At 39.9% G+C, this 23,880-nt stretch overlaps 1 protein-coding gene across 1 annotated transcript; it reads left to right on the plus strand.

Annotated features, from left to right (window-relative positions):
• Positions 1 to 136: 136 nt before the first annotated feature.
• Positions 137 to 23,880, plus strand: Ggh (gamma-glutamyl hydrolase). Its single transcript, XM_028780493.1, has 9 exons — positions 137 to 378; positions 4,275 to 4,386; positions 7,622 to 7,672; positions 10,569 to 10,653; positions 11,679 to 11,817; positions 15,822 to 15,928; positions 16,024 to 16,114; positions 21,779 to 21,916; positions 23,508 to 23,880. The coding sequence occupies exons 1-9, from the start codon at positions 270 to 272 to the stop codon at positions 23,627 to 23,629; spliced, it is 954 nt and encodes a 317-aa protein (XP_028636326.1). The 5' UTR covers positions 137 to 269; the 3' UTR covers positions 23,630 to 23,880.

Consider the following 23,880-nt stretch of genomic DNA (forward strand, 5'->3'; position numbering starts at 1 on the left):
TGGCGGGTCGCGCGCTGGGCGATGGGGAAACGTGGAGCACATTCTCTGAGCCACCTGCCCCGTCTCCTGCCCCCGTCCCCGCCCCCGCCTCGCAGGCGCGCGCCCGGACTACATTTCCCATAGGCCTGAGTGGCGCGGCCTTGCGCGCCCTGGAGCCCCGAGCCCCGCCCAAACCGCGGGACCACGCCCCCAGCAGCCCCTGGCCCTAGCGCAGCGCCGCCGAACCTTTTTGAGTGGCGGCCGGAGGCCAGATCGCGATCGCGAGCGCGATGACGAGCCTGGGCCGCCTGCTGTGCGTGTTGGGTTTACTGCTGTTCGCGCTTGCAAGTCCCGGGCTGTTCATACCCTACAAGCGCGGCTCCAAGAGGCCCATCATCGGTAAGGAGGCTTGGGGCAGGTGTTGAGGACCAGTAGTCCGCGAGGTGCTCGTTTCTCGCAGGCGTGCAGACCCACGAAGCCCGAGGAGCGCTTCTCATCAAAGGGACCTTGTGCTGCTTTCCTTCTAGAGACCTGAGTCTGCGGGATCGGGATCCGGATTAAGGCTCAACTCCTCGCTACCGCTTGGCACCCGAAGCTACTAGAGACGGTCCCGTAATTTTTAGGAACCACAGTTGAGGCAAACCCAGGATTTGAGGTTTCCCTGCGGAAAAGAATTTTAAGGACAGTGTGAAGCCGAGCTGGGATTTATCAAAAGTAGGAAGAGAAGAGCTCAAGTTAAGAATGAAGCAGAGGAGAAAGCATGCTGTGGTCTTCTCAGAGAAGACTCCACCTCAGCTGACCTAGTGGTCAGTTTCATAGTTCAAGAAGCTTCCAGAGGATCTCACACTCTATTCCTGTTCTCTTATTCCATAATGATAATTAAGATTATAGGAAGGTTGCAGAGGTGCCTTGGATAAGATAAAAACCAGGAGCTACTAGTGTTGCACAAGGGGTTAGTTAGTACGTGTCTTTTACTGTAAATGAAGTTTCCAGTGAAACTCCTAGAAAATTGCAGAGAAGGAAGAAAGACCTTAAAATATGTCAATTTACTCTTGAGTGTTACCTGATGAGAGGATTTAGTCAGACTTCAGTGTGATTTGAGGGATACTTTTCCTGACCTGTGTTCCGATCGTTTTCCCTGCCTTTCCAATGCCAGAAATTCTGCACACGGGTTAAACTTTCGTTTCTTTGCCCAAGGACATACTTGAAGATACAACACACACACACACACACACACACACACACACACACGAAATAGGTAAGAAACTTAAGTGTGCCGTGGACTTTGCCATTTTTAGCATCAAGTGACAACACTGACTGAAGATTTAAATATCCATTTTACATCAACCAAAGCGTGAAATTGTATCTGTCTGGCATGTTTGAGTTTCAAACAGGGTAAAACTGGTTTGCAGTCATGTCGGACATTTGAAAGCTACCAAAGAGAAATCAGCCTGTAGTTAAAATTTTACCAGAGAAATTTATGGGTAGACATATGTTGGACTATGACATTTGTCTTATTTTTTCCTTCCATGAAGTTGAACATTATACAGAAACTAGAAACTTGTTTTATGTATTCAGGAGTGGTCCTGTTTTCAAAAGAATGACTTAGAAATATTTGGAACCCTTCTTCCAAAGCTATTTCCATTGATGGTTAGATTCTTCCAATTGAGTCATGTAACATATGTAGTGAATTGCATTTGTGGATCTAGAGAATAGAAAATTAAAAGATGACAGAAGATTTTGTTTCTTAGAATTTAGGCAACTCTAAGTTGCATATGACCAAAGAGAAAAAGTATGCTTTTGGTTAACCTGATCAGCTATGTTTTTCTTTTATATCTATTGTGTGTGTGTATGTGTGTGTGTGTGTGTACATGTGCACGTGCATGTGCATGCTTCTCATATATATCTACAGAGGTTGAAAGACAGCTTCGGGAGTCAGTTGTCTTTCTCCACATGAGCCCTGGGGATCTAACTCAGGTCCTCAGACTCAGCAGCAAGTGCCTTTACTTACTGCTTAGCCACGGTGAAGCCACCTCCCCACCAATTAAGACAATATAGTCGATTGAGCATGTAATATGGATATGCTATTACCGTAGGAAGCGCAGAGTGTTCAAAGACAAGGAAGCCACAGACGTCGTGAAATACCCTGAAGTGTAAAAGCCAACATTGGGACCACATGTTGAGACCGGGGCATACAACCTGAGCTCTTTGCCTAGGGGAAAAAAAAAAAAAGAATGGGCTGGGGTGTGATTGTGGAATTAATTTAGTGTTGTAGGCACTTATAGTCACATGATTCTCCATGCCTTCCTTGTGGCCCCTCCTCTCCTGTCTTCACTCTTTCCTATAATAGCTCTTGTATTCTTCTATTCTTGGCCAAATTTCATTTTCCACTGCGAAGACCATCTTATCGGATAGAGAGGAGAGAAACATTTCTTACTAGCTACATTTTGACATTTGATATTCAGTAGTGATTCATGTCAGCTATTGTAAGAAGCCCAGAATGCAGATGGGATTAATATAGATGATAGGAGTTGTGTCCCACTGAGACAGTTAAAGTGACAGCCTAACTCACAGAGGCACAGATAGTCAATGGACAGACATGAGAAATTTCTTGTTTGTTTAATTTTTGGAGGCTAGGGACGGACCTAAGGCTTTGCACATCCTAAGCATATGCTGACATGGTTTGATGAGTGTTGCATGTCAGTAGTGTGCTAGACTTGGGTTTCATTGGTAAGAGATGATCAAAGAAGAGTGGGACAACATGAAGTCACAGAGCCAATGTAGAACCACTGAGGTGTGTAAAGAAAATAGCAGCCCCTGAATGTCTGTAATTCTTTGTTCCATTAACTGTTGCTTTCTTGTTTTCTCTTACATGTTCCTAGTCTGGTAGACTTGTCAGGCTGGCTCATGACCCTTGCGTGCTACTGTTCCCTTTGCTCTGAATTACTCTGCTTTCAGTTATGGGTGTGTAGTTCACTGCCTCAGCTCACCGATATCTTTGATTAAGTGTCACATCACACCTTCGTAGGGAAAACTTGTTCCACCTCTCTGAAGTCTTGTTCTACTTTCCCATCCTGCAAGCCTAGAGTCACCACCCTGTATAAGAGACATTGGAAATGGAACATTTATTTCATTGGCTTTTTTACACAAGCACCAGCCATCACAATTGGCCCTAAAAATAAATCTCCGTTGTTTGTCTTTACCTCTTTCCTCTTTCACCCACTCATGTTAAAGTCTGTAAGGTAGAGAGATTTTCCTTATTGCTGTGTCGTCAGCACCTAGTTCAGTGTCTGGCATGCAATGCAGACAATATTGAATGATTGAGGGAATGATGGTGGAGTCAGCCTTATTTCTGTGGAAACACTGGAGTAGGAGGCTTCCTTTAGAAAGGAAAGGGACCTTTTAATAGCCTGCGATGGGTTTGGAGAATGTTGGTTACTTAGATGATGAGGTTATTAGAAAAAAGGGGATCAAAGTTGTTTATACTCTCTCTATGCTGATAAGCATACAACTGTGACTTTGTGGGGAAAGGGATTTGCCCCTTATACACTTAGTGAGTTGTGTGTGAATAGTCTTAAGGCTGAATGAAAAATGTTGGAGCCATTATAAACTTACTTTGGAAGCTTCATAGATATTCATTGTGTATAGTGGGTTGGTCTGATACTGCCTGTGTTGTAATGCTAAATACTTGCCCCTAAAGCTTGGTTGCCTCCAGAGACAGAGTCCGAATGTAGACCTAAGTGACTCTAAGTGACCTTGTACTCCAAATTATTCTTGATAAGAATACTTATAGTCTATAGCTGGGCAGAATTGGGATAGATGAGGCTTGAGATTCCTAAGCTTGAGATTGGAGGAAAAACTTGAGGGGAAGAGGAGAGGAAAGTTGAGAGAGAAGACTCCTTGTGGTAAGAATCATAAAATCGTGGCCATTAGAACCATGGAGTTAGGAGCATCCCAGACAAAGCATAGTAAGTAATAACTCAGAGTTATCAATAGGAAAGTAGATTCTAATAGCATGGAGGGTACATATTTCCCCAGCATTAGTGCTGATAAAGGCTTATTATAAATTAGAGGTGGATTGTGTCCTTTATCTTGGAACTGAATAGTTAAAGGTGGGGTAGAAGCCCCTGATTGAGATTGAATATATTCCAAAACAATGGTGTGGTAAGAAACTCAGATCATTCTCCCCCACTACTTTCCCAACAACTGTGGGTAGACTTGAAGGAGCTGTAGGCCTGTTTTGAGTAAGAAATAAAAGAATTTGCTTGAAACTAAAGCTTTTTTTTTAAATTTAGGAATATTAATGCAAAAATGTAATGGGAACTTGACGAAGCTTGGACATTACTACATTGCTGCATCCTATGTGAAGTATATAGAGTCTGCAGGTGCAAGAGTTGTGCCCATAAGGTATGCTTGACTGGCTTTCACCAGGGATGTAAAGATCGATCTTTTGTCTCTAAAATTAATACCTTCTTCTTTCCTATGATTATATCATTAAAAGGAATGTTGTTGCATCTGATTTCAGCCACAAACCTATTGCTTGCAGGCTCCCACTAAATTCTTTATGAAGCTCTCTGTGTGTCTGTAATGTCATTGATAGTGTGCTATATGTCTGTTAGCATTGCAAAAAATATGATAGCTTCCTTTACCCCAGAAAAGACACTTCTCACAGACACCATAAAATCATAACCGAATCTCCAGTTTAGCTTGTTTTCTACCTAGTATCAGCATAAGGGAACACTCAAGGAGTGAGGGAGATGTTTCAGAAGATTATTGTACTTTCACATCTAGGAAAAGCTTGTCAGTAGTGAGTGTTTAGTGTTGCTACAGTGTAAATGATAGGTTTTGCAGTTTAAAATGTGTTAAGTGTGGGGTTAGAGATACGGCTCAGTGGTTAAGTGCATTTTGTGTTCTCCAGCAGGACCAAAATTTGACTCCTTGAACCTATGCAGGGCAGCTAACAACCATTTGTAGCTTTAGTTCTTTGGGATACAACACACATGTAGTGGACATTCATACACACACACATATACACACATACACAGAAATAAAAACAAAACCTTTATAAAGGTGCTTCATTTATTTTATAATTATATGGCTAAAAATAATATGATTAATCTCATATTTTTAGTTTGGAGGGATTGATTTCACCACCTGTTTTCATTTGAAAAGAGTTAATAAACAAAAATCTTCTGAGCACTTACATTGTTAGCTAAAATTAGTGCTTATGAATCTCTTAGAACTCTCATATAATTGATTATGAAATTTTCAGAGCTAAACACAACTATTATAACCTATTCTGCAAATAATTACAAAGACTTTCTTATGCTTTATATGATATTACAAATAATCAAAATGTAAATACAACTTAGATATGAAAAGTCTTCATGTTGAGCTTCATAAGGATTGTCGTCTTTCATCTTTCATATTTGATTAATGATGCCTACCCTTATGATTAGTGTTTAATTTGTTGGTAGTAATGTAACCTCATATGAAACCATATACTCAAGTTTTAGGTCTGAGGAAGAGATCCCTGAGAGAGTGCAGTAGTATCTCACAGTTTTGATGATGGAAGTGCTTAAATGCAAGCTATTTAGGGAGTTAGTGTAAATGGGGGTGAGACATGACAGAGCCACCACAGTGGGCAGCCCAGTTCAGAGGCCACTGGAAGGTTCTGGCTGTGGAATAGGGAGAAAGTGGCCCTGAGATGCCGTAGTGAGTTGCTAGATGTGTGTTCTTAAAAAGTCAGTGAAGACAATCACTCATCACATCAGGGTTGCTGAGGACATACTAAGTGGGAATGATGGACAGTTGGAAACCTGGGGAGTTTTGAAACCTAATGACTTGCGAAATATTAACTAGCATCTCTGACAAGATGCTGAAACCCTGACTGACAGCCTGTAGGATTCAAAGTTCATTTTGATACTTATTGCTTGAAATTGGAATCATGTGACCCTGTAGAAATCTATGTGAGGGAAATCCTACGTGTAAAATGAGGAGACTCTCAGCATTAGTTAGGTTGGTTGCTGGGGCTACTTTCTGGCTCAGAGGGGAGAAGAAGATAGATGAGAGACCTGGGCAGAATTCTGCTATAGGTGATTCTTGGCTTTGGTATCATCCTGCTTTTTCTGATGATATTCTTTCTCAGAACTTGGTGCTTTTGGGTGGCCTATTAGTAGTGAGAGGTGGGATTAAAGCATACAGTCACAAATGGTGCAGAGCCTACCTGTTAAGCTGGTTCAGGGGTTTTTGGTGTGCAGCTCATCCTGGTCCATGGGGAAGGTTTTGCCATTGCTGGGACAACTTCAAGGGCTTGGATTGGCAGGATACTGAGAATACATGTACTTAAATTTCATCTTATTACTCTGAGGCCAAGCCACTTGTCATGGTAATAATTCTATAGCGGTTTCACTGACTACTTTGTGGCTCTGAGCTCAAAAGAAGATTACTACGAATTTCTGAAAAACCTATGTGGATTTCAGAGCTTACTGGGACTTAGAGGAGAGTCAGAGAAGCTCGCTGCCAGAACTAGGCAAGGGCTGGGAATTACAACTCACTTCACAACAGCAGGAGCCATGTTGTAAATCGATCTATGTCCACTTATATCTTTTTCCTGGGGCAGAAATGGAGTATATTCTACTAATGACTGTAAACTTTTATGGATGTGTTTATGGGGAGAGTGTGTGTGCCTTGCTGTTTTATAGAAATAAAAAGCTGCTCAGTGTAGGAGAGTTATTGCAAGATTTCACACACGCTTTTACAGACACCACAGTATGATTTAAAGGTTGTAGCCAGCTGTCGTGGATCAGTTTCTTTGGATTTTCTCTGAGGAAAAGAGATAAAATCTGCAGTACCATGGCAGCAACTAGGAATCTTGTAAAGGCACTTGATCAAGGATGTTTCAGGATACTTGAGCCAGTCTCAGTGGTCTGTGAATAGTTTGTCCTTAGATTTGGATCGTTCTAGACTTCATGTACAGTAGTCACACCTTTGCAGCTGGTTGGGAGGGGTGAGATGTTGGGATTTGGTGTCTATTCATGTTCCCATTTTCCCAAGCTGCCTGCAGGTAAGATGGGTGTTATAGTAAAAGATGGATGTGTGTGTGCCAGTACCCACGGAGGCCACAAGAGGGCTCCAATCTCCTGGAGCTGATGTGGGGACAACTGCACTGGAAACCTCTGGATGGGCAGCAAGAACTGTAAACTGCTGACATATTTCTCCAGCCCCACAGAGCTTTACAATGTTTTTGTCTTTATATAAAACAGGCGAATATTTGTAGGTTTCTTGGCTAACAGATAATACTAGAGTCCAGTGCTTAATATCTACTTTAAAATATTGAATTTCATTCAATTCCAGAAAAACAGATTTACCTTTCTGATTAGCCAAACATGGTGTAATTTTGTGATTTCCATAGCTTAACAAGAACACCTTTAAGGTAGAGATGTAATGTTGTCTGATATTTACACAGAAGTGTTGTAGTATTTTGCTCTGCATGTACAAAGTCTTGGGTTTGATATGCAGTACCGCAAACAACTTAGTTTTTCATTTAGTGTTTAAAAAAAAATGTGGCTTTTATTGAATGTTAACTTTTTCTTTGGGCTTCAGAACTAATTTTCTTGTAAAATTCTTTCCTTGTTTTTAGGCTTGATCATAAAGATTCAGAGTATGAGAAACTTTTTAGATCTATTAATGGGTAAGTAGGCTTGATCTTGCATCAAGTCTTAAAACAATGTATGTGTGTGTATACATATCAAAGGTTTGCAGAATTTACATATGAGCATTCTGTGTTTCTATGGAGCATTCTTAAAAGTTGTCTGATAATAATTTCCCAAGTGTGTTTGTTGAAATGTTTTGAAGGAAGATATAAAGCCCCAGTAAAGAGTGGGAGGCAGGGCAAGGTCTCGGGGTTCAAACCTGTACTGCAATCCCAGATCCTTATGAGGTGGAGGGAAAAGTGCAGACAGTTCACCAGCGTGAGAAAAAAAAAAGAAAACAGAGAGCTGAGAGTGTGCCTCAGTGGCAGAGCCTGGTTTGTGTAAGGCTCTTTCTAGGTTCAATCCTAGTATGCAGTAGGAAGCAAGACAGGAAATATGGAATTGCTATCTGATAGGCTCACTATTTTTAACCTAATCTTTGTTTAAATGCGTAAATATTTTGAAATTTCCAAGTCATAGATATGAAGTTACAGATTGCTTATCTTTCAGAGGTAATTTGAATCAAACTTAAAAAACAATTTCTTCTCTGCTTTCCCATAGAATATGTGAGTAGTTAGAGCACAGAACAAAATTGGCAAGCACATAAAAATACCCTTTATTGCTCTTGACTTAAAAGTACCATTATTTATAGAAATCAAGAATCAGGTTGGCAGAAGTGAGAAAACTTGCTAATACTCTGTTAGGAGGTGGGAAGACACAAGCCTTGTCACTATAGGTGCTAGAGTCAGTCAGTCTCTGGGGCTCTTCTTCAGTAAACATTGAAATTGGAAAGACACATACTCTATGACTGAGAACATGAAATTTTATCTGATAAATAAATATTTGTACAGAGTTATGTACAGACTTGGATATAAGCATAGGCATTGTCCAAAAAGTCCTACTGTTGAAGTTGCTCTGGAGGTGGAGGTGGAGGTGGAGGTTAGCTCAGTAGGATAATTATGTTTCTTTAATAGGATCTTATTCAGGCGTTTCCAACTGAAGATGTCTGTAGATGCTGTTTTGAAACACAGCTTTTGTGTTAACAAAAGCTGCTGTTTGCCGGTGTGTTTCTATTATCAGCACAGCAGATGTTGGTAGTCGCTACTTTTGATTGGAAGTGGTGTAAAAAGCAGTGATGATCAAAAAATTATTTGCTGTTGCTTCAGTTTGGATCAGTAACTATTTCTTGTAAAACTGGGTAAGATTGGTAAAATGTTTACCATACCTAGCATGTTCAAAGTATTTGTTAAAGATAAAGGTAAATAATGAATGACCACTTCAAATATATGTTTTGAAGTACTTCATCCCTCTGACTCTCTCCCAGTGGTACTACTGCTTTTGGGAAATCTGAAGTAGTACCACTGACAGGTGTGAATAGTTGGGGGCAGCTTGTTTTGATGCCCAGTGTGTCCTCATGGAGACAAACCAGCAATGGCTCTTCAAGTGACCAGAAAGTCCTTTATGAATCTTCTCCACTTATGTATGTCCCCACACTGACCTCTCAGACACAGCACTCCCCACAACACAGGCTCTGAAGGCTGGACTCTAAATTGGTGAAAATCAGGGGGTGGAATTTATTGTTTCTGAATGGAATTTATTCTTTCTGGAGGAGACAGGAAAAAGAAAGTACAATAAGTTCAAAAAATACCTTCCCCAAGGTACAGTGGAGCTGACCCCACACTGTTTTGTGGGAGTAGACTACCAGAAGTGTGGAGCCTGACCTAAGGGAGACTGTCTGGGAGTATGAGTCCACTTTAACTGTAGAAAAGAGCTGTGGGATTCCGTAGACCAGACTCGGTCCGAGGCAGGTTTTAAAATCCTGAGTTAATTGGGGTGAGACCTGCTAATTGGTCTTCTTCGGTCACACATGGTTTTCTGCTGTGGCTTGTGGTAAATGTTTTAGCAGATGAATGTTTAAACCTTTTCCATTAGACTGAATCTCCTAACAATGGAAACTAGCCTTGTCACAGGCTGTTACAAAACCTGATTCATAGAAGAATCATGGTGTATATCTTAAATGAGAAATAGCCTCTGACTGGTAAGATAGCTTGTCACATGAGCCTGGTGAGTTACGTTCCATTCCCATATGCATGTGAAAAGAAAGATCATGTGTGCTGCCTCCCTCCCCCTTTCATACACACACACACACACACACACACACACACACACACACACACCACATACACATGCAAATTGAAGCCAGACTACTTTGGAATATCCTTGCTTATTTCAAGATGTGTTAAAGAGCTTAATATTTAATATTAGTTCAAAAACCTAATATAAAAACATGGTAAAAAATTTTCTCCTAAGTTTCATCTTTTTTGGGTAGAATGAAAGAGAACCTAGTATTTGTGACTCTTTCAAGACTTTTCTAGAATGATAATTCTGTTGATTTTCAGGATTCCTAATATTGTGTTTATTACTTAAGAAATATCAGGACTGTGGAAATATCTTGTAGATATTTAATTCTAATAGAAATAATTATGATTATTATGTGCTTTTTATATATATTATTTTGGAGTTAAAATAGGTATGTATTTCCAGTTGACTTGGCTTTACTGATCACCTTAATTCAAAGCCAGCTATACTTGGAGTTTTGTCTTTTCATGCTCTTTGGTTTTTCTCCCCATCCTCCTTTTTGCCTTTGATTTGTCCATGTTATATTTCCTTCAATGAGCTTGTAAAAAAAACTTTTATTGAAGAAGTTTTAAGAGAATATGTGCAAAATTCTTAACCACAGTAGTTTCTGAATGTCTAGAATTAAGAATATTATATATATACATGAATATATATATATATCTTACCAATTCTATAATAAAGAAAAAGTTCTTTAAGTGAAGAATGTTTATTTACTTGGTGAATGGGGGAAGTATATCTTAACTGATTTTGTTTCAGAGTCCTCTTTCCTGGAGGAGGTGCTAACCTAATGCATTCACGTTATTCCCGTGTGGCGAAGATATTTTTCAGAAAGGCTATAGAGGTAAAGATCTCCTACTGCTCATCACTCCAGATGGGTTTGTCTGTCTCCATAAGGACAATTTTCTTTTTTCAAGTGTACAGTATTACTTTCTTCATAGTCACTCCAGCCTTATTAATAGCCAGGCACCTGCTCTTCCGAGTCAAATGTCTACTCACCTGCTATTTTTTTCTTTCATGTACTTTGGGGATTCTTGGTGTGGAGCACACCCTCATAGGTTAGTAAAGCTAGTGCCGCTCTCGGGCCCGTTATGCACTGGGCATCGTTCCTATGATACTAAGTCTCCTCTTTTCAGTTCTCCATCCAGCCTCATCCTCTCAGCCACCCCCTGACATCAGACACAGGTATTGCTAGTGAGCTTTTATTCCCAGCCAAATACAAGTGAAAGACATGAGTCAGAGAACGAAAGAAAGTCTCAAATATACTTTACCAAGTGGGTGAGAACATCACATGACACACTATGGAAGAATGGATATCACTTATGTGAGTTTCAGGTGCTAGTGTACAAAATATTTACTTTTAGGGTTGACAGAAGCCAGAAATTTGCTAACGTCAGCATTGCATTTGAAAAGTTGTACCTAGTAGTGATAACCATGTCAGGTCAGACACAGAGGTTGGTAATAAACGGCCATTAAAACAGACTGAAGATAGCTTGAGATAACTCAGGCTCTATCTATAGCATGATGTCACTTCATGGGCACAAAGTGCTAGTCAGTCAGGCCGTAGACTTTTCCAAACAGATGTGGCTTCTTCAGACCTCTTCAGCTCACATGCCTTAGGCCTTGTCTGTTTATCAGGCACGGTGCTACTATGCAATGCCTTCCCTTGGTCCACCATAGAGCTTTTGCTTCCTGTTTCTCCCCTGAAGTCTTGCTAGCAATTTTTGTTTATTGTTGCTGGCACTCAGATCTCGCCAGTCTCCCCTAAATGTTTTCCTCAATAATCACTTTTCTGAGATACTTGCACACACACAGAGAAACACACTTAAACTTTGAATCAACTTAATTTTTGCTTTCATTCTCCCAAAGAGTTATGATAATGGAGACCATTTTCCTGTATGGGGAACATGCCTTGGATTTGAGGAGCTTTCCGTCCTGGTTAGTGGAGAGAACTTACTAACGTGTACAAACACTGAAGCAAAGAAATTGCCCTTGAACTTCACTGCAGGTAAGAATAAGCACCAACTCTTCCAAAAATATTTCTTAACAGCATTTGTAAATACTGCATATCAAGACCAGCTATTTACTTTGAGAGAAAAGACTTGAGAGGATGGTTTTCAGCTGACATTCATTCTAAAGCCAAGAAAAAAGCCAGGTTCAGAACTAAGTCTTTTAGTTAGGAGAGATGACAGAGGTTCTGGTTAGTCAACAAAATGATGGACTGGGTAGTAGGTCTTTCCTGTACCTTACTGATACAAATTGATATAGTTATTCTCTAATTGCATTTTGAGAGAAAAGTTTTATCTTAACAGGAAGGGTGATATGTAGGAGGAGCAATGGTGGGAGGAGGAAGGAGAAGAAGAGGAGGAGTAAGGAGAGGAGGAGGAGGAGCTAGGAGACGAGAGAGGAGTGGGGGGGGAGGCATGGAGACGGATGTTCGTGTGTCTCCACCAGTCAAAGATAGTTGGTATATCTAGGTTGGATATTGGGTTACACTTCTGATTGTATGGTTGTCTTGTTATTGAGCGTTACCGAACTTATAAAGCCTTTGATTAACATTGAAAGACAAAAGACAGGAATAACCATTAGTCTTTGAGTTATTTGAAGACCAAAACTATGAGTGAGCCCTTTGTGATTCATTTGTGAGGATGATAGTATTTGTGTTTGATCTAGTTTTTGTTAATATTTGTGTTCGATTTGTGTTCTAGTGGTCTTAGGATCATGTGATAAGTCAGAAACCAGTTCTGGTTTTGAGTTCTAGCTTTCTCACTTTGGTCTTGGAGAATCATTCTGTCTCTCATAGTTTTTTCACTCTAAAAGTTTCTATCTCTGGGAATACTTTCTGAGAATTTAGATGATTTCCAGTTTGTATGTGTAGAACTTTAAATACAGGTCTTATAAATATCAAGTATTATTGCTATCATGCCAATATTTTCTCTTTGTAGACACATGTTGTTTCTGTCTTGAGTGTTTTATATAATAGTTTTATTCTGGCACCAAACACTTGGAACTAGTAAGACCTCACAAATTAAAAGGCTTGATGCCCAGTGAGACCACTCTATTTGTGTACAACTGAAGGCAAGTCACCCAGTCCTACCAACTTTCCTGCTAGCTGCTGCACCTATGCAGATACCTATGACCTGGCTGTCATGTTTTATAATTCACGACAACAGTTCAGAGAGTTCAAAAGCAAACAGAAACCCCTTGTATTTGCTTACCATCTTGGAGATTCCGTGACCATAGGTTTCTTGAGTTTCAGAATTCTTGTTGGTGTTTTCTTGCAAGGCATGGTTGAGTCAGTGATCATTCGGCTGAATTCAGTCTCTTGTGCCTCTTCCACTTCCTGAGCTTGGGCTGCTTCAAAGTCCTCTAATCACATGATTAGTCTTTCTGGTAATCAGCCCATTCTGAGGTAATGTAAGGGCTAACAATGAATCATCTCATTATCTTAATATACTTCGATCACTCAGGAAATTTCAGTGGCTTAAGAAGCTCTTAGTTAGAAATCTAAAACAAATTTCATATAAATTCTGGATCATCATAATTAAGTGCTACCAACTATTGATATTTTCATTAATGTTTCTGGGAGGGAAGAATAGTGATCATTCATAGAATTCCTAGGATATTCCATACCCTCAGAAGTCTTATTTTCTTGGGAAGTATTTATTTTAGGTCAGGCTTTTGGGTTTGCCATATTACTAAAGCCCAGTTTCTACAACAAGGCAGTTCTTCAAGGTACTCACTGAAGCCATTAGCTGAGAGGCCTGACTTAACATCAGAACCTTGAACATGTCAGGATTGTGTTTTCATTTCTCTGTTGGTATTTTAGTCTGTGTACCTGACTATGGTCTCCTGGGCCTCTTCCATTCCCAGAGATTGGGCTGTTTCAAGCCCTCTATTCACATGGGTAATCCTTCTGGTAATCAGAACCCATTCTGAAGTAATCTCTGGAGCAATACTGCCCCGTTCATCTGTTTGCAGCATAGTTCTGTTCTCTAGCTTAGTCACTGTTCTTTTCTCCATAGTTAGCATAGTTAACCTTTCCTCAGTTGATTAAACTGATTCTTTGTCAGTCTCGTACATGGATATAATGTATGTTCATTCTTACTCACACTCTCTCCTATCTCCTTTTTTGTCCTCCCCTTTCCCCATTAACTTCCCTCCTCCCTGCACGTGCCTTTCTTCATCTATGTCTTTTTTATTTTTGTTTTGTGAGTCACTGATTTTAACCAGGTCTCTCTGTGTGACCATAGGTTTTGAAGAGCCGTTCACATTTCTTCTGTTTCTTGGTTTTTACATCCTTTCCTTCTTCCACCATGTTCCTTGAGCTTTTGAGACAGTGATATAGATGTCCTGTTTAGGGCGGGACATTCAAAAGTCTTATCACTTGATGAGCCATGGGTCTTCATTCATTGTCATTCACTGCAAAGAGAAACTTGTCTAACTAGAAGGGGCTAGCATTTGGGTATAAACACATATCTAGAATGAGATTTGGCACCACGTCAATTTTGCTAAACCACAGTGGTGCGTTCCACTTTAGGGCCCATGATCTTGACTGTCTCAGAATCCATGTTGGCCCAACCATAAGCATTTCTGTGGAAACATGCTTGGCTTACCATTTACTCTTGACTAGGTTAATAATGTTTGCTGTTTGGCTGGAAGAAAGTGCCATAGTGAGTTTTATTTTTTTCATGTGTTTAAATTATTTCTCTGTTCTTAAGTTGTTTTAGGTACTAAACTATGTCTGCTAAATTATTTAGGTAATTTTTGGTGGGTTTCATCACCCACCGCATATATTCTCTCATCAAAAAGGCATTGCTTTCTTTCCATAACAATCATGCCACTATTGTATCATGGTGCACATCTGGCTTTCTAGGTTGGCAGTGAGGTTTGTAGGGTTCACACCCGGGTGAGACCATTGTTGCCTTTTCTCCCTCAGCATAGCACTTTGTGGCAATATGCAAGCTATCCAGCATGGAGGAAGCCTCGACCTCAGTTCCAGCTTGATTTCTTTTTAGATCTTGCACCCTGGGTGTGTGGTATCCTAGCAATGGAGTCTTGCCATCTAGTTCTGGTGGGAAACCAAGAGAAATGTCAAGAGCTTTTATCGTTTTAGGAGTCTTATTGGCCTGCCTGACTAGCAGTTATAAGGCTGTACTCCACAGCTAGCACAGGGATTTATAGGAGCAGTATTATCTGGTCATGTAGAGTACCTCTTTTTAAAATATAGATCCATATATACGTATGTATATGAATCTATATTTTAAAGAAAATTTATGTGTATGTGTGTGTATGTGTATGTATGTGTGCATGTGTGTGTATGTGTGTGTATGTGTGTGTGTGTGTGTATGTGTCTGTGTATGTGTGTATATGTGTGTGTGAGACAAAAGAGGGAGTAGGATTCCATGAAGCTGTACTTACAGTAATTGTGAGCCTGCTGGTCATGGTTGCTGGGAATTAAACTTGAATACTCTTGAAAGAAGGGAAAGTGCTCTTAACTGTGGGCCCATCTTTCCAGCCCTTAAACTGACAAATTTTAATTGCCTTACAAAATAGTAGGTTCTCACATAGTCTTTCATTTTGGTTAATCTGCCCTCAACACCCTCTTTAGATACCTCTGAGAATACACTGGAAATGTTAATAACCTTTTATTGGAACACAGACTTATATATCTGGGAATTCTTATTTTTCAGAGGTTTCTGAGGAAGTCAGAGTTAAGATTCTCTGCTCTTCTTCCATGGATAGCCTATGTGTAGTCATTCTATTAAAAAATCTAAAAGGAGATAATTACATCTGTAGCATATCTTATTTGCCTCCATGTTAGACATGTCTTCACCTGACTACGGGCACTTGTATGGAAATCTGGGGAAACATGCTCGGCTCCCCATTTACTCATATTGATATCTTAATAATAGCTACTGTTTGGCCAGAGGTAAGTGACTTACTGGGCTTAAGTTTTTATTTATTTGTTTTCATGTGTTGAAGTCATTTTCTGTGCTTAAATTATTTTAGGTGCAAAACAGGGCAGAATGTTCCAGAATTTTCCTGCTGAGTTATTGAGTTCATTAGCATCAGAAAATCTGACTGCAAATTTTCACAAATGGAGCCTGTCTGTGAAGGTATCACACGACTACTCAATCAGTATCTCCTAATGAGGTGACTACAATCGGGATAATTACAGAGTCGAACCCTCTGTTTTCTTTCTATATTGTAGAACTTTACAGAAAATGAAAAGTTAAAGAAGTTTTTCAATATATTAACAACCAATACAGATGGCAAGACTGAATTCATTTCATCCATGGAAGGTACGTTCAGCTGTACAGCAACTAAACTTAGTTTCCTCATTTTAATCGTGTAGACCGCTTTTCCTGTTAGTGACGTCATGTCATGTCACTTTGAAGCTCAAAGACAGAAGTAAGGTTATCTTTGATGACAGAAGACACATTCTGTTCACATTCCAAATCAGTGCAGGCTGGATAGTTTTAGTAACTTGGGTGATAGTGAGAAGAGACCTGAGAATCAAGGACAGGTGAGAGAACCACTTCTTTCTAGAGTTATCACAGAGTAACCACCTTAACTACTTTTTTCAGACATTCTGAAAGTGCTGTTGATGGAGGAAAACATCTTTCTAAATATGTTAGCTAGGTGACAAGAAAATAAGCACGTTAATGCCCGAAATTCTGAGGGTATGGAGAGCAGCATTGTTTTTGGCCCAGTGTGAGAGAGAAAGGACACCATGGAACAGGACTGCAGGCTGAACTTGCCATTCAAGGTTAAGCTCAAAGACACTTGGGATCCTGACCATGGAACTCCGAAAAGAATTGCTTGCTGAAGCATGCTGAGGACATGGGGTGAGGATGGTGGGGTGAGTGATCCTTAAACCCTCATGGTGACATGGTGGTCTAGTGTCGCCTACATTGTTCTAGCTGGGAATGTAGTCAGAGGGCAAGTTGAATGCCTATAACCTATGTTTGCTATATACATGGAAAGGTTTAATGTATATAGTAGCACACATGTGCAGGCCAGAAGCAAATCACAATACTTGTCTAGGAAAGGGCAAGCATCATTCTTTTCCTGCTTCAGGATATTTCTTTGGATGGCATTTGATGGAATATGAGTGGTTCAGGTCTCAGATAACACACAAGGAAGCAAGGTATCACAACTGTGAATCTGAAGAAACAGCAGCTGGCCCTGCACAAAACTTCAGCTATTAAGAATTATGACATTTAGTAGAATACCTTAAGTTATAAAGAAACAAGGAATATTTGAAAATATATGTCTATGGCTAGGAAGGGTGGCACATGCCTTTAATCTCAGCACTCTGGAGGTAGAACCAGGCAGATTGAACTCTTCTGAGTTCCAGGACAGCCATGGCTACACGAAGAAACCCTGTCTTGGGGGATTGGGGAGCATAAAAGAGACTTAAAAAGAATTAAATTTACTTACTAAAAATGAAAGAAGTTCAAATGAAGTCTCAAAAGAGAGGTTAATCCTAAGACACACAGAGAGAAGACACTAGCATAGAAGGGAGATCTAAAGGAAACATTCCAAATCCATCTTAGGTGGCTGTCAAATGTGGGAGCCCAGAGCTGGGAATCTGGAGGATAGGGGATAAGGCATTCCAACACCTGACTGGGCTCTGGGAACCAAGGAGGAAGAGGGGCAGGGGCTGTTTTTCTTCAATGGTAAAAGAGATACTTGAGAGGATAAAAGACCCAAGTGGAAAGGTAAAGAAAGGCCTTAGAGAAATAAAGGAGAATGTCTGTGATCTTGGGTAAGGAAAGTTTTCAAGATATAGAAAAATATAATTCATAACTGAAAATACCAAGAAATTCAGCTGAATTAGCAAGTTATATTAAGGAGGGGGGGAGAGAAAAAAAACAATATATATATATGTGTGATGTGTGTGTGTGTGTGTGTGTGTGTGTGTATAGCATATAGCTGCCAAACAGAAGAAGTAAAGCGATCAATAAAGATTTAAATAATAGGTTTTTATAATTAGCTAGGAGCTCTGACATGGCGGAATGAGGGAAGTTGTCAGTGTGCCACTCCCTGGTGGATGCAGTGGAAGCAGAAGAAGACTCCACCTTACATCAGGACTGACTGAGTTAAGGCCGAGGGCAACAAGTGCCACCCAGGCTATTGCACTCGGCACATTCATGCAGTTAAGTCACAGTGCCTAGAGCACTTTGCTTTTTCTTAGTGGTCTCCAGTCCTGTTAGCTAGCAGGCCCAATATTTAAAAATGCCATAGCAAAGCTGCATTTGGTGGTACACACCGTTAGTTGTAACTCTTGGGAGGCTGAAATTAGCTAGGCCAGGGCTATAGCATAAGACTGTCTCAAGCTACAAAACCAAAATAAAACAAAAGCAATAACAAAAGCAAAAGTAAGACCACTTTAATGAAACCTTCTCATGAACCTAGAAATGTACATATAATTGCTCTTATTAGCAAAAAGGGAGGCTGTTAAAAGCAAGCCATATGCCTCATAGTATAAGGAATGAATCATATAACTGAATACTACGCAGTTCTTCAAATCACTGCATGTACCTGTGTTCCTCATTCTGAATGGACTTTGAAAAACAATTTTGAGTTAAAAAACAACAAAAAAAAAAACATAAAATATACTCCGCATTTTGTTTGTGTTTTGAGAAAATTTCCCTCTATGGTGCAAGCCTAAAAACTCACTACCCAAGTCTGGGCTCCAGCCTGCCGCACTCTTCCTGTTTCAACTTGCCGGGCTCTGACACAGGCGTGTGTCAGTGTGTTTCCTCCTACATAGTTACACATAATTTTCATTTCTATGATCTTACAAAATGATGCTAATACAGTACTCTATCTCTTGATGGTGACTTGAAGGAAACATTTAAGGAGATGGACAATTTATTACAGTAGTTATTGCACAGAAGAGGGGATTTGCAAGTATCAGCCACACTTGATGTTTCCATATTTGTGATGGATAATAAGGAGCCATATTGTTTTTACATTTATTCAAATAAATGATTCGTCCAGGATCCCCAAGAGATGCCATTTTACAGACTTTGTGTTCTGTCTCTCAGAACATCCATGACTGGATGGCTGAAAACTTAGATGAGACCGTCTAGGAGCAAAGGCTGATGGAGAAGGAGGAGCTGGAAACAGGAAGGGACCCAGAGACAGAAGATACTTTCTCTGCTCCTTTGCCAGGTAGATTCTTAGATTTGGTGAAGCTGGAGAGAGCAACCTGAGAGGACAGAAACCTAGAGAGGAGTAAACCATATTAAGGTGGAAGTAGTGATTGGTATTTGGAGATTGTGACTTAGTCCATTTTATGTTTCTATAACTGAGTCTCTGAGACTGAATCATCCAAAAATAGAGATTAATCTAAGTGTTCTGGAGGTTGATGGGTCCTTGACCATAGTGTTAGCATCTGGTGAGGACCTTCGGGCTATATATAGCATCACCGAGTGTCATGACAAAGCAGAAAGGGATGCTCAGGCAGTTTTTCTTCTTACAAAGGCGCTGATACTGCCATAGCCTCACCCTTCCAAGCTCTTCTAACCCGAATTCCTAAAAGTTACACCTTCATGTACCATTAACAAGATTTAGAAATTAGCTTTCCAACATCTGAATCTGGGGGACACTCCTAAACCACAGCACATTGGTCAAATTAGTGAGGTGGGAAGAAATATTTATGCAGGAAGTTCTGAGAAATGCTGGTCAGCCCAGGATGAAGTGGGATTGTCTTTCTACCCAGTTGCTAGAGTCACCACCATCCAAACATTCTGCAGTAGAAACTTGCAATCCATGTTGGCTTCCCTGTCTCATTAACTACTTCTAAAAACCTTATGCCAATTCTTGCATCCCAGGTCTAGTTTGTGCATGCTTTCTTCTGTCTCCCCAACCCCCTCCTAACTGCCCATACAGTCATCTTCCAGCTACACATGGAATCTCACAGAGAAACCAATCTGATTGCACTGCCCAAACAAAACTCAGTAGCTCTTCGCTATTGGAGGGCAAGGCTAGATTTGCCTGATCATTGTAATCCGTGCTCTCTGCTGCTTTCCCTGCAGACGGTTCCTTTGAGATGTGTGCATCCCATTGCTGCCCTCCACAGAGTAGTACTTCTCACCTCTCTTTCTCTCTTCCCATGTCCCTCATGTCTTCTGATGAACTCTCAACTACACTGAAAGACTCAAGCTAGATGTCTCATCTCCGAGAAGCCTTCATCTTTGTGTGTTTGCTTCATGTTCCTTGTGGATGTTGCTTTTTGCTTGAATTTGTTCAAGCTCCAACTTTCTCAGCTGGAGCCTATTGAGAGCTGAAGTTTTGTCTTACTTTCCTTTTTATAGGGCTTTTCAGAAACTAGAGGTAATGAATAAATGCCTAGGCAATAGTATTGGGTTGGAAGCTGGAGATTTCAGTTCTTTGTTGATTTTTCTGACTCTGTTATCATGTAAAAATTTTAGAGTCTGAACATTTTATACACACACATACGCACGCACACATACACCTATACACATGCACATACACACACACACAGACACTCACTCATACATATACACACACATATACATATACATATACATACATACATACATACATACATACATACATACATACATATTAGGAGAACATATGTGAGTTAGGGACCCTTGATGCTCTGCTACTTGTGTATTTTTTTTCACTCTTGATCTTGTTCTAAACCAGTGATTGAGGGTTGAATTTCTACAGTTGTAAAGAAATGCCATCAGTCTTTTACGAACAGTTTTCTAAAGAGTAAGCCTTATTTGTTTCTGAACATCAGCATCTGTATGTCCCTGTGTATCTGATTATCAGATAAATCCTCATTTAGGCATTTTTATCCTCAGGCATGCTTTGTCTGTGGGCCATCCCAGGCTGCAGAAAGACAATGCTGCAGCATGAGATGGGGAGGGAGGAAGAGGGAGGTGAGTAGCTCTGTGTCTAGAGCTGCTGACTGGTAGATGTTGCTTCCTGTGAACTCCAGTAAAACTGGAACAAAGTGTTAGCTCCTGGCAAGCTGCTGTTCAAGTGGAAAAGCTAGTGATGGGGCATGAGAAGACAGTCCTCTCTCCCTGTGTTCTCCAAGCACTTTTTTCTGGGAGCATTCATAGTCTCCATTCTAAAACCTTGATAGGTGGGGGTGCTTTCTATTAAAATGAGGAGAGACACGTGAATTAAAAAAAGACTTAATTTTCAGAGACATATATACCCATTTTTCTAAAACATTGTTCAACTTTTATAGCATGTGAGAAAAATAAGGGACTAATATATTAAACTTCCTAAGTTCTAGCCAGTCAGCAAGCAAATGACCATTCTTTTATATATCTTTCTTTCTAAACTGAATTAGTTTTTCAATCTAATTCTAGAGATTAAATCATTTATCTAGCTAAAAGTATGTATAACTAAATTGTAATCACCAAGAATACAAATATTTTTAGACTATTAACATTTATTTTAGCAATTATTATTCTAAAGTCACAAATCAATCAATAGGCTGAGGCCTACATAATTAGTTTTCATTCTTCATAAGTCATTATGGGAGGAAAGCGTGTATGAAGAGAGGTAAAATACAGATATAGAAATATATGTTACCAACTAAGTGTGTACCTAGGCCTAAAGATAAAAATCAGTGGAAGAATGTTTACTTAGCATGGGTATGTTCCTACTTTGATCTACAGACAAAAGAACCTACTCACTTGACTATTGTTCTAGAATGTATTCCCAGACCAAACTTTACTCTGATTTCCTGGAAATGTTGCTCACATTCAGATTTTAAGAGATTCCCTATTGGGTATTTTAACTCTGACTATGAGCAGTTCTTTGTGTGAGAGAATATTTACAACTTTTATATTTTTCGATTTTGATGAGTTGTAACATATTTTATGTGGCACATGCATGGCATGAAACAATCGACAATATCATCATAAACCATTCTTTTTGCTTACTGGTGTATGTTCTCCACCCAGGATTTAAGTATCCAGTATATGCTGTCCAGTGGCATCCTGAGAAAGCACCATTTGAGTGGATACCACCCCGTGGTATTTCCCATGCATCAAATGCTGTGAAGACTTCATTCTACTTAGCAGAGTTTTTTATTTCTGAAGGTAATATGTGATTGTATAATTAATTCATAACTCCATTATGACTTTTAAGGGAAAGTGCATACCCTTGCCTTGTCCCCCGTGGGCTTTTTATTATATAACTGTTCTATAAGGTCTTTAGATTTAACTGAAAAGTACTAATTAATGTTAAATCCTTGAAATTGAGATAGTAGATATTCAAGAAAAATCAGAGCAGTTATTTAACAGAGTCATCCATGATCCAGTGGGCCAGTTCTTGAACAGTAATTTAAAGAATGTAGAGTTCCTAGCCAAACATTGTGGCACATGCCTCTAATTCCAGCACTCAGAAGGTAGAGGCAGGCAGATGTGCATGAGTTCAGAGCCCAGTCTCGTCTACAATGGGAGTCCAGGACAGCTAGGGCTATTTCACAGATAAACCTTGTTGTAGAAAAGAAAATGTGGATGTGGAATTCTTTCTTCTTTCTCCTTGAATACTTTTAATTTTGATTTTTAGGAACAATGATGTAATTATAACAACCTCTGGGCATTATATTTTTTTCCAAGACAATGATATAAATTGAATTATATTTTATTACAGCATGCTTACGCTTATGATTCGTCTGTAGCATTGGGATGCTGGGGAAAAGTTTTGTATGTTTGGCTCTGACAACACAGAGTTCTGTGCTATTTATTCTTGTAGTTGGATAGAGAATTTGGGTGTAGGTATTTATATCTTAGTTGAAAGAACTGGGTGAAAGTGGTAGAGGCAGTTTGCAAGGGACAGAGCATCATTTAGGTGAGGTGTGGCTAGTTGAAGACATGATGAACCCAATGTTTATCATAGCTCCAGCTTGCCCAATGTTTTTTGACTACCTTCTTGGCTGCATTAGGAAGCCACTATCCTCCTGTTTCATTTGTGTTTGATATTATATATAGTTGAGTGGAGGAATTCCTGAAAAAAATTGAAATAAGTTTTAAACAGCAAAGCCATCCCATATACAGTGTTGGTCCTGAGCAGCATTTCCCCTGTGGATGGAGTGAGAAGCTGCAGTGGGCAGGACAGCCTTTGCTGCAGCCTTCATCTTATGGTGGTAGTTGGGTCTGCATGTGCCAAGATTCTTTATCAAAACTTCAGAGGGCCTTACTTTGACTTGAGTCTCAAACGTTAGTTCTCACCCATGAACAGACTTCTCATTGGCCTCCTGGATTGAATAATCCTGCCTTGTTTGCTCCGCTGGCATCCACTTTAGTTTCTCTGCCCCTTTAACGCATCCACCATCTCAGTGCAGGTGTACTATGACGATAGTCCACCATTTAATTCTGCATGTCCACTAGTCTGTGCTCCTGGGATGGGTCCATGTCCTGTCTCTACTTTCATCCCAGGCCTGTAACAAGTTTTGTGCACATTTCGCCATATAATGAATTTTACTGAATTGTGAATTAGCTGCTGTAAAAGTAGCAGCTGTGCTCACATTGACACTGTTGTATTGGGGAGGAGATTCTTTGAGGCATTGTCCTTCTTGCCTATGCTTCTTCAGTGAGGAATGCTGATCTCAGGAAGAACTATTATAAAGTAGTCTCTTGAGCGGTTGTCCACCAGTCTTTACTAATGAGCATTTGTTTTCTCTTCCAGCTCGGAAAAACGATCACCACTTTGAGAACCTACATGAGGAGACTAATTCCTTGATTTACCAGTTCTCTCCAGTTTATACTGGAAATATTTCTTCATTTCAGCAATCTTATATGTTTTTCTGAAAGTCTTCAATATGATAGCAGAGCAACTTTGAGTAATTCTGTGATTGAATTGCTAATACTGATCAGGACAGTATGAGAAAGGCACAGAGCTGCCTTTGCTGTGTGCCTGGTTCTGATTCATGGCTAAATACATGATTATTTTTATCAGATTTGATAACCTGAAAGTGAAAAAGATTAAAAATCATAGTGGTTTTTCATGAAAATGCCTTCTTATGTCTGAAGATTCTGAAATACAAATTTTTGGAAATATA

This window comes from Grammomys surdaster, unplaced genomic scaffold (genome assembly GCF_004785775.1).
Source record: "Grammomys surdaster isolate TR1022 unplaced genomic scaffold, NIH_TR_1.0 97, whole genome shotgun sequence".
NCBI classification, from domain to species: Eukaryota; Metazoa; Chordata; class Mammalia; order Rodentia; family Muridae; genus Grammomys; species Grammomys surdaster.

Excerpts from the sequence above, each read along its gene's own strand:
- Ggh (XM_028780493.1), top strand. The coding sequence starts at position 270 with ATGACGAGCCTGGGCCGCCTGCTGTGCGTGTTGGGTTTACTGCTGTTC. Across the intron at positions 379-4,274 it reads CTCCAAGAGGCCCATCATCG|GAATATTAATGCAAAAATGT; the intron begins GTAAGGAGGCTT and ends TTTTAAATTTAG. Across the intron at positions 16,115-21,778 it reads ATTCATTTCATCCATGGAAG|GATTTAAGTATCCAGTATAT; the intron begins GTACGTTCAGCT and ends TTCTCCACCCAG.